General features: G+C 39.1%; 1 protein-coding gene across 1 annotated transcript; it reads left to right on the top strand.

Annotated features, from left to right (window-relative positions):
* The first annotated feature begins 1,155 nt into the window (after positions 1-1,155).
* On the top strand, positions 1,156-10,212 carry LOC143924249 (olfactory receptor 2B8-like). The gene is made up of 2 exons (XM_077448455.1): positions 1,156-1,204; positions 9,045-10,212. The coding sequence occupies exon 2, from the start codon at positions 9,046-9,048 to the stop codon at positions 9,982-9,984; it is 939 nt and encodes a 312-aa protein (XP_077304581.1). The 5' UTR covers positions 1,156-1,204; position 9,045; the 3' UTR covers positions 9,985-10,212.
* Positions 10,213-11,656: the final 1,444 nt, after the last annotated feature.

The following is an 11,656-nucleotide window of genomic DNA, read 5'->3' as shown; positions in this document are numbered from 1 at the left end:
TGAGGGCTTGCAGTGTTGTGGTAGCACCACCACCACTGCCTAAGGTCCAATTTTCTGCATCTGTTTAACAGGGGCATGTAATTACAATTTTTGATATAATATTTAACAGCAGGGCCCATTCCTGCACCCAACAAGAGTATCTGTGAGGGGTTAGTGTTGTAGCACCACCACCACTGCCTAAAGCCCAATTTTTCTGCCCCTGTTTAACAGGGGCATGTAATTACAATTTTTGAAATAATATTTAACAGCAGGGCCTGTTCCTGCACACAAGAGTAACTGTGAGGGGGTTACAGTGTTCTGTCACCAGCAACACCTAAGGCCAAATTTTCTGCAGAGTATATAGGGCAGGCCGTATAGTATATACACTTCTGTTCAGAGTATATAGTGCCTGGGGGCCTCCCACACCATTTTTTTTTTAATTTGGGTGTGAGGTTCCCCTTAATATCCATACCAGACCCAAAGAGCCTGGTAATGGGCTGGGGGGGGAGACCCATGCGTTTTTTCTCAATGATTTTCATCTATATTGCAGGGGACCCGACAATACATTACAGCCGCAACCGAACCAGGGGGTGTGTGGCTCATCACTAGAGGTGAGTAAGGTCTTAGCTGCCAATTACATAACTGGCAGGTAACCAGCCTGTACAGTATCCCTTTTTCCTAGGATGCAGGTAGTGATACCGCCACTACATGAATGATTTCTGACTGCAGCATTTACATGTTTTTTGGGCAGATGAACTGACCATTTGGTCCACTGATTCAGCAAACTGTAGATTTGTAAAGTTCAGGTTGAACTCTACATTGTCGCAATCTTGAATCTTATACCTATTACTATCTTTACTTTTTAAAAGCTAGCTTAATGCCATAAGCATAAAACATTTTGTATATGTAAAATGCAAAAAAAAGGAGACTTTAGTTTTTTTTTTGTCTAAACCATTATGGTACAGATTCTGAAGAAAATATTAAATAGAAATATTTATTAAATGAGAGATTTGCATTAAATAACATTAGGTTTGTAAACAATTCCTTACACCTGTTCAGACACTTAATTAGATCAGATATTAATTATACCTTTGGGATATACAACGCAAAGGAACCTGCTATTCTTATTGTAATGCAACTATATAAAAGGTTAAATATTGGTTTAAAAGAGGCTATTGCTCTCTGGAGAACCTAATATTCCTGCTGAGCTTTTCTTCCTTTTTTGGTATGTTAGGACTTCTATTAACTGAGTATGATTTTCTAATAATGTAATGTGAATTATGTTTATGCTTTAATATGAAACACATAATGACATAATGGCTGAGAACCTGCTACAGGCAGTGAGACTGAGAGTAAATCTACCCCTAGGTCACAGGGACAGAAAGTGAAGTGAAGTCTTCAGAACAGGGGCACAGACAGCAAAACAAACATTATCCAAAAACATACAAATAATTTTTTGGCTGGAGTTACACTTGTAAATTTACCTTCTACAATTTGCATACAAATTCAACTTGAGAACAAACCTACAGAACCTATTTTGTTTGTATCCCTGGGACTGCCTGTATTGCAATGATTTAATTGTACTACTTCTTGTATTTAGTAACAGTAAGGTTGCCACCTGTCCGGTATTGACCCGGACAGTCCGGGTTTTGAATCATGTTTCCGGGTTTCAGACTGCCTAAAACTCGGACACAGTATTCAGAATGGACTGCAGTTCTCCAATTACTACAACTGCCATGTACATACAGTAGGTGTGCCCACGGGCCCCACCCCTATACATGGACAGGAGTGGAGAGAGGACTTAATCAGCTCCTCCACCTTCCACTGTGACCCCTCTGTATGCCCACCCGCACTTGAATCCCCGATGTTCTGTGCCTGAGGAAAGGGATGGGTAAGCTAGAGATTTGAAGCTCAGCAGCTGGCAGATACATGGGGGATGAAAGGTGTTGATGCCTGAGCCTCCATCCTTATGTTATTGAGCGCACAATCCAATGTATGTGACTGAAGTCTCCCCCCTCCCTCCCTTCTCTCTCCTGACTCTAAGCGAGTGAGTACACTAAGGTAAGTTGGGACTCAGATGTAAGGGGTGCCCTGTGGACTCTGATGTATGTGGTGCTTTGGAAACCCTGATTTAAGAGGGAATGCTGGGATACATGAAACTAAAAACTGGGTAAGATATGCTAAGTTTAGTAGACTTTCCTCTTTGAACGTTTAATTTTTTTCTAAATCTAGATATAACCAAAATGCCAAATTAAATGTCCACCCAGTTTCGCAAACCTTAGCATTATACTGTATATACAAACTGTTTTCTTTGGAATTATTTCCATAACAGGTTTTTGTCAAACTACATGTTGTGGGTTCTTGCAAGTCACCCTGGTATTATTCTTCTACAACAATGCATTTATTGCTTTAAAAATTTATACTCCGTCCAGGCTTAAAATAACAAAAGTTTTGATATTAGAATGCATTTCTGGAATGTTTGCCTCTTCCAAGTAACATTTGCCAATTGTGTATTTGGGTGGAATTAAATAAAAAAATGTAATCTATATTAAAGTTTTTATTCTGTGTTGTGTTGTCTATGAGTAAGAGTACATCCTGTTTTCTTCAAGAGGACTTTTTTGCCTGTAGAAGTTGTTTTTTTATTTCAAAATGTTCTCCAATGAGTTTTTCTCCTGCTTCCATAACCTCCCCAGAGTGTGCCTGTGACTAGCTTTATTCTTTGCACTGTCCTACAGTATTTCTGAAAGAAATACAGATGTAAACCTCTATTACAGTTACTATAGGTTGTACTTTATAATAGCCTAGCCTTAAATTGAATGTTTTATCTGTATAGATGACATCTATTTTGTTAACAGTTGTCCAGTTTTTAGATTTAGCACGCTTTCAATATTTTTTAACTTCTGTGATCAGCATTAACCGATATATGTCCCTTAATTTCTTTATCTTTTTTACACAACTCTGTCTTAAAGTAATTTAAGTATATGTCTCTGTCACAGTTGATAAGCCATAGAATTGTTATAGCCCTTGCATCAGAACACAGCTGTTTCCTGCAAGAAGAACATATACAGTATTGTATAAATCTGATCTGCACATTTAAAATGCCTTATTGAAGTTTTTTGTAATAGACTACAATTTTCTATTTCAATTTTGAAACTAGCATTGTCCTAATGTGTGCCCCTAATCAGCCTTTGGCAGAGCCAAGAGAGATACATTTATCAGTTGCAGTAGTAAGAGAGAGGTACTGTTCCCACATTAGTCATGCATTGGATCTGCTATTTGATAATGATCAGTAGAATGTTGTCTACCATAGGCTCTTTCTTTTCAAGGGACAAATAGATATTTATAGATACAAAATATATATATTTTTCACACCAAATCCAGATAATTAACTCAAAAATTCATCACATATAAATACTAGAAGGATACAAAGAATCAAACAGTGAATACATAATAAAGTACATCAATGTTGTCTATATACTGTACATAGCTAAACATATATACAAAAGTACACACCTATAGTATGCCACAGCAATCAGTTTGTAAAAGGAATGCTACCCAGGGCCATCTTTAAGGCAGGGCAAAAGGGGCAGCTTCCCTGGGCCCTGTCAATGTTGTGGGGCCCAAAGCAGCTGCCTCATACTTGCCAACTACCCCAGTTTAAACTCCCTAGTTCCTTGAGGTTTTAGTCCTGTGCTGTGTCCTGATATCTCAGTGTGAAGTTCTGTTATGCCAGCTCTGCACTATTGTTGTGTACATATGACTCACCTGTAGACCCTGTGTTTACTAGTTGTGGACCAGCAGCATTCATATGTAAATAGAGGCAGTATTCTTATGTATATCATGCCTCCCTGAGGTCATATCCACCATCACCTTTACTGAATGCTGTCCACTGGGGAGATAAAGGGGCATACTTGAAAGTCTACAACTGTGGTCAATCAGCCTACAAGCTGCCTGTTCTGCAAAGGTAAGCAAATTAGCGTGAGGGGGAGGGTAGTGTGTGATGTTAAGAGGAAAGCAGAGAAGGAATTACAGTTTGGGTAGATAGGTGAGCAAGGAGGGGATTTGTGGAGGTAGGGAAGGTGGATTAAAAAATTAGCAGAGGCAGCAGGTGGAGTTAAAGGGGAGGGGGGATAGAGAGGATAGGGGAGGTTTGTGGTACAGAAGTTAGCATGGGTTTTAGGATGCAAAGGTGTACTGACAGGGTGGATAAAGCTGTAGGTCGTGTGTAGGGCAGCCCATTCATTTCAATGAACTGCTCTATGCACAACAATTGCGGAAGAAAGTCCCAAACCCTTTTTCAAAATCACACGGTGCCAAGGCACATGTCAGCAGATGCCTGAGAGTGTCTAACAGTTAATGGCACTGTTGTGTATCTGCTAAAGGGCAGCATGTTTCTGTGGTGACAGGAAATTGATTTTGCATGCATTCCCAACACACACAAATGTGAACACAGGCTAAATGTCTCATTTACATTGGTGGTCAGTGTAAATCTTCTCATTACATTGGTGCTTGGTGTAGAATCCTTTCATTCACCCTAGTGGCCAGTTTGACTGTCCCTGTTACATTGGTGGTCAGTGTAAATCCCTCCTTATATTAGTGTTTACTGTGAATGCTTCTATTGCATTAATGGTCAGTGCAAACCCCTATTACATTAGTGGTCAGCGTAAACCCCTATTACATTGGTGGCCAGTGTTGAAAGTTCTCTTTATATTGGTAGTTAGTAAAAAAAAAAAAAAAAGTTTGCCATTAATCACACCCTCCCCTCCCCCCAGCATTGCCATTGATCCCAGGAGTCCTAGGATCCATAGAAGTTTTCTGTCTATTAATGGGTCCCTTCACCTACCCAGTCCATGGTGTGCAGGCAGTGAGGAGATAATGTGATGTAACCTCTAGCTACCAATCAGTAAGCAGTAATGGTGGGCAGTAACCTCTAGCAACCGTTGACCATTATTGATGTACAGTAGTCTCTAGCAACCAATCAACAAGCAGAAATCATGTGCTGTAACCCCTAGCAACTATTCAGTGATCCACAATGTGTGCGGTAACCTCTAGCAACCAGTCAGTGAGTGGTAATGATACACTGTAACCTCTGGCAACCAATCGCAGCCTGATCTGATTCAGTAAACAGATTTTGAGTCTAGCTGATATTTATTGTATGTCTCAAAGCAGGTGGAGACTGAAACTGATAGGGTGGGTCCCGAAGGAAACTTTTTGCCCAGGGTTCAATCAGGGCCGACTCGTCCCTCGGTTCTCGAGTCCCGGTGCCACCATTGTATCTAAGGGAAACAGGCAGTGGAGCCCTGCGGCTTCACTGCCCGTTTCCTACTGCGCATGCGCGAGTCATGCAGCGCTTTGTGAATGGGGCGCGCTGTGTTCTGGGACACACAAAGTTCCCAGAACACACCGCACCCCATTCCCCAGAAGACAACATGCGGAGGAAAAGACCGGAGACCAGCGAAGATCACCGCGAAGTAGGAAGAGGCAGATTAGGCCTAGCAACAGGCATTTCTGGTAAGTTTAAAACATTTTTTTTTTGGAACATTTCAATATAGTTTTGTTTTTTAGAATGGCCCTCCACTTTAAAGATGGCCCTGATGCCACCACACCTTATTTCCACTGCATTCCAGCTAAACCTTCCTAAGGCAGTAGCCTAGCATAATTCCAATATTCCTTGCAGAAAGGATTGATAAGCAAGGGATACATATACAGTGCCTTGCGAAAGTATTCGGCCCCCTCGAACTTTTCAACCTTTTGCCACATTTCAGGCTTCAAACATAAAGATGTAAAAATGTTATTTTTTGTGAAGAATCACCAACAAGTGGGACCCAATTGTGAAGTGGAACGAAATCTATTGGATAATTTAAACTTTTTTAGCAAATAAAAAACTGAAAAGTGGTGCGTGCAAAATTATTCAGCCCCTTTACTTTTAGTGCAGCAAACTCACTCCAGAAGTTCAGCGAGGATCTCTGAATGATCCAATGTTGTCCTAAATGACTGATGGTGATAAACAGAATCCACCTGTGTGTAATCAAGTCTCTGTATAAATGCACCTGCGCTGTGATAGGCTCAGGGTTCTGTTGAAAGCACAGAGAGCATCATGAAGACCAAGGAACACACCAGGCAGGTCCGTAATACTGTTGTGGAGAAGTTTAAAGTCGGATTTGGATACAAAAAGATTTCCCAAGCTTTAAACATCCCAAGGAGCACTGTGCAAGCGATCATTTTGAAATGGAAGGAGTATCAGACCACTGCAAATCTACCAAGACCTGGCCGTCCCTCTAAACTTTCAGCTCAGACAAGGAGAAGACTGATCAGAGATGCAGCCAAGAGGCCCATGATCACTCTGGATGAACTGCAGAGAACTACAGCTGAGGTGGGAGAGTATGTCCATAGGACAACAATCAGTCGTACACTGCACAAATCTGGCCTTTATGGAAGAGTGGCAAGAAGAAAGCCATTTCTCAAAGATATCCAAAAAAAGTCTCGTCTAAAGTTTACCACAAGCCACCTGGAAGACACACCAAACATGTGGAAGAAGGTGCTCTGGTCAGATGAAACCAAAATCGAACTTTTTGCCCACAATGCAAAACGTTATGTTTGGCGTAAAAGCAACACAGCTCATCACCCTCAACACACCATCCCCACTGTCAAACATGGTGGTGGCAGCATCATGGTTTGGGCCTGCTTTTCTTCAGCAGGGACAGGGAAGATGGTTAAAATTGAGGGGGAAGATGGATGCAGCCAAATACAGGACCATTCTGGATGAAAACATGTTGGAGTCTGCAAAAGACCTGAAACTGGGACGGAGATTTATCTTCCAACAAGACAATGATCCCAAACATACAGCAAAATCTACAAAGGAATGGTTCACAAATAAACGTATCCAGGTGTTAGAATGGCCAAGTCAATGTCCAGACCTGAATCCAATCGAAAATCTGTGGAAAGAGCTGAAAACTGCTGTTCACAAACGCTCTCCATCCAACCTCACTGAGCTCGAGCTGTTTTGCAAGGAAGAATGGGCAAGAATTTCAGTCTCTCGATGTGCAAAACTGATAGAGACATACCCCAAGGGACTTGCAGCTGTAATCGCAGCAAAAGGTGGCTCTACAAAGTATTAACGCAAGGGGGCCGAATAATTTTGCACACCCCACTTTTCATTTTTTTATTAGTTAAAAAAGTTTCAAAAATCCAATAGATTTTGTTCCACTTCACAATTGTGTCCCACTTGTTGGTGATTCTTCACAAAAAATAAAAATGTTATATCTTTATGTTTAAAGCCTGAAATGTGGCAAAAGGTTGAAAAGTTCAAGGGGGCCGAATACTTTCGCAAGGCACTGTACCAGATAATTATTATTACTGCATAATTCAACCTGGAAGATGGCTAGAACTGGATGGGTCAATGGGTGAGTTTGGGGGGGGGGGGGTGCTGGAGGTGTGTATTGCAGCCAGAGCGGTTTTATTATTTCTAAAAATACCAGGGGCTGGATTCTTTCATATATTTGCTCATGTTAGAGTTGGGTTTACACTGTCTTGAAGCAAATACTGAAAATGAAAAGCTTGCCATGATTCAGGTAGATATGAGATAAATGCACACAGATAGACTCTCTCCTTAATGGTGTCTGTATAAAAGGATAGAAAAGAGCTGTAGTGTAGCAGAGTAAAGTCACTATAGTTAAAGTGATATTGAAGTCTCAGTTTTTTTTTTCATTTAAAACTAACACACATGTTATACTTACCTACTCTCTGCAGTGGTTTTGCACAAAGCAGCCCAGATCTTCGTTTGCACGGGTCCCTCACCGGTGCTCCTGGCCCCTACCTCCTTGCAACAAGTAGCTTTCTATGAGGCACCTGAGTCAAGCCACTGCTTTGTGTGTCCATTCAGACACAGAGCTTCAGTTTGACCCCACCCCCTCTCTCTCATCATTAGCTCAGTGACTTTGATTGGCAGCAGTGGGAGCCAATGGTGCCTCGCTGTTGTCTCAGCCAATTTGGAGGGAGAGTCCCTGGCATCCGAGACTCTCCTGCAATATCGCTGGATCAAGATGAACTAAAGTAAGGTTGAGGGGGGCTGCTGCATGCAGAAGATAGAAGTTTTTTTTTATCTTAATGCATAGAATGCATTAAGATGAAAAGAAAAACTTCTGACTTTACAACCACTTTAATTCTGGCAAGGCCTAGAAGCCACATTTGACATAATGTATAGGTGTGCCTCTGGGTGACGCACTAGAAAATCTTTAAACTGGTGTTCATCATACATACAGAGGTGGAAACTGGGAGGCAGTAACAGTTTTGAGACACAAAACACCTCACAATAGACTGAGGCTATAAATGCCATTTAACAGCATTTTTAATAAACTAGAGATTGAGGGCCTGATTTATTAAAGTAAAGCAAGATAAGTTGAGGTAAAGTGAAGGTTGGTTTCTTTTACTAGTAGAGACTGAAGTCTCTAAAAAATGGAATTTCAAGCAGTTTGTCAGTTGCAGTAATATAGTAGTGTTTCTTGTTTTACTTCTGTAAAACGTCTTAGTTTTAATTGGCAATAATTCATTGTTTTTCCACTAACTGTAACAGGCCAAGCTGTCCAGAAAAAGTGGTATTTACAGTCACAGGAATTTTCAGTCTCACCTGCTAAATTGTCATGATAGATGTCAGTCAACCAACAGTGGCATTGACTACAGCGGATTGGATAAAAAGAGGGAAGGTCTTCCTGCAGAATTGGGAACTGGTGGTTCTCCTATTTAAAAAATACCTCTAAGATAGCAAAACTGACAGGGTCAACAGGTAGTTATAAAACATATACTAAAACCAGTAAGTAAACCTTGAACTTCTACACTTTGTGTTTTTGGTTTATACATGCTTTAAATAAGTTGGGACAAAGTTCTCCTTTCTTCTTCCATCTTTATTTCTTTTCACCTTAAAAACACACTTACATGAATTAGTTCCTACAAGAAGCAGATATACCTTTAATGAAGAATAAATACCGTAATTGCAAGAAACTAACAATAAATAAAGTTATTAAAAATGTATTAAAATGCACAGACTTCTGTACACGTTTTCTTTGCAGAATGGCTTGGAAAAATGACACAGTTATCAAAGAATTTATCCTTCTGGGACTCTCCAGTAATCCCATTATACAAATCATACTTTTTGTGATATTCCTGATCATGTACTTAATCATTTTAGTTGCAAATTCTCTTATTGTCTTGGCTACAGTCACTGATAGCACTCTTCAAACCCCTATGTATTTTTTCCTCACTAATTTGTCTCTAGTGGACATCTGCTATTCGTCCTCAATAATACCACGGATGCTGAGAGATATGACAGTGGTCAAAAAGACAATTTTGTTTGCAGATTGTGTTGCACAAATGTATATATCTCTTTCATTGGGGGAAGCAGAATGTATTATTTTAGCTGTAATGGCCTATGACCGCTATATAGCAATCTGTTATCCTTTACATTATACTACAATTATCCACAGAAATTTGTGTATTAAGATAGCTACAGGAACATGGTTTTGTGGATTTCTCTTATCTATTTCTCATGTAGCCTTAACATGGAATGTGGATCTTTGTGGACGTAATGAAATTAACCATTTTGAGTGTGAAGTACCGGAAATCTTAGCTTTGGGATGCGGGAATGTTATAGTTGTTGAATTTGTGATTTTTATTGTTGGTGTCATAATTTTAATTGTACCCATTACTTTTATTATCATTACATATATTAAAATTATAAGAGCCATTTTTAAAATAAGATCTTCTGCAGGACGGAAGAAGGTGTTTTCCACTTGTGGCTCTCACATAACTGTTGTAACTTTGTTCTATGGCTCGGCTATGGCCACCTATATGAAACCTCGATCAAAGTCATCTCCTGATACAGATAAACTTTTTGCTATCTTTTATACAATTGTTACACCAATGTTGAATCCACTGATTTATACACTCAGGAATAAAGAAGTCAAATCAGCTCTAAAAAAGGTTTCATGTAAGAAAATTTTTCTTCAATAGTATATTTTGAATTAAAAAAAAAGATATAGCAATCACATAACAGGAATGTTACCAAGGCATTGTGAACGTAGAGCATAAAAACTATCAACACAAGCTAAATAAAGAAATGGTATTCAGCTTGTATTCTATTAACTAAATCATTTTCTATCAATAATTTTATCCTAAATTTTTGCAAAAGCTATTCATTCAAACTGAAAACATCAAAATAAAGTATTTTATCTGATTTCAGTTAAATTCACCAGTCTATTTATTACCTAATGATGTATTAAAAATAACCTTCAGACTTCTTATTTAGGATGGATTCAGACTCCATAAAATCTGAACCAAGCAAGAGGGAGGGTAACAATTATGTTAATTAAAATTCTCTATCATTGCTGTCAGAATACATACTATGTAACAGTGGCACAATTTCCCCATCACTACTATCTCTAGTCATTTTCATAAATATATATTTATATACTGTATAATATTAAATATATAAATAAATAAATATATATATATATATATATAATGTATATACTGTATGCATATGTCATTTTAAGCCTTAGACACAAGGCAGGTGATATCAGTACTAGATGAGCATACACATCCACAGTAGATATTACTCTGTTACTGACAATGTGTAAAATTAGGCATTGTACAGAATGCACAAAAAACTAGCTAGGGAACCCGGTTATAGACTTAGGCCCCAAAGCAAAAAGAAGTTGCTCAAAATACACTAGTGGCCTCAATGAAAAACTGAAAACGTTTTTTTTAGTATCAAAATGACCAAATACAAACATTACAGAAAAGTTCAGTACCCATTCCCTAAATAGTTAAAATAAGACAACATTGTCTATAAAAACACCCCTGAAGTTGTCACTTACTCTGTTTGTACCTCCACACGAGACAATAGACTTTGAACTAGGGAAATACCCCACAGAGGTTAATAAACAAGCCCCCTCATATAAGTTCCTTCTCAACCATAGGGTATAATTACAAAGCAGTGGTACCTCTATCTCAAATAAATTAAGGTTGCCCAGCAACCTTTATTCTTTTGAATAGGAATAAATAACGAGGGAAGACAGCTGTAAGTCAAATGGTGATTGAGACTCCATACCCCGAACTAAGGGGTCTAAACACTTGCTTAAACTTCCAACTTGCTAACTGGTTGAAAAAGTTCAGTTTAAACATACGTATGCCTTTAGTTCCCTTTGTCATAGAACAGTCTCAAGCATGAAGTTATCATTATACTAATGTCAGCCTTGTAACATTATTTTCAAGAAATACTTCCATAAGTTCCGCAAAAAAATTATCTTCACAAGGCTACACTGCTGGTTAGATGAGGTAGAAACAAAGTTCATAACTGGCACGCGAGTAAGATCCATAAGTAAATGCATACGTTGGCAGAGTTTATGTAGAAAAGGTGGAGAATATTAATAATGCAGCCACATATTGAATAACACTACTTAAAAGCTGGAGTAGCAGCTAGGCATAAGCGGAACATGTAGGTTAGCAAAGAGTCAGCGTTAATCGCAGAGCATGAAGTAGGCAAAAATAGGAGCTTGTTGCATCTCACCAACTCCAGCCATAACAGATTTCCACGCTCCAGCTCAAGGATGGCTAATACTTTGTTCTACCTTGCCACTACAACTCCTTAGTATTTAAAGATTTTGCATCCAGCCATAGTCAT

Source organism: Lithobates pipiens, unplaced genomic scaffold (assembly GCF_037356315.1).
Source record: "Lithobates pipiens isolate NorthernLeopardFrog02 unplaced genomic scaffold, aLitPip1_a1.2 Scaffold_22, whole genome shotgun sequence".
NCBI classification, from domain to species: Eukaryota; Metazoa; Chordata; class Amphibia; order Anura; family Ranidae; genus Lithobates; species Lithobates pipiens.
The sequence above is the reverse complement of the archived record's forward strand: the minus strand, read 5'-3'. Positions and strand labels throughout refer to the sequence as shown.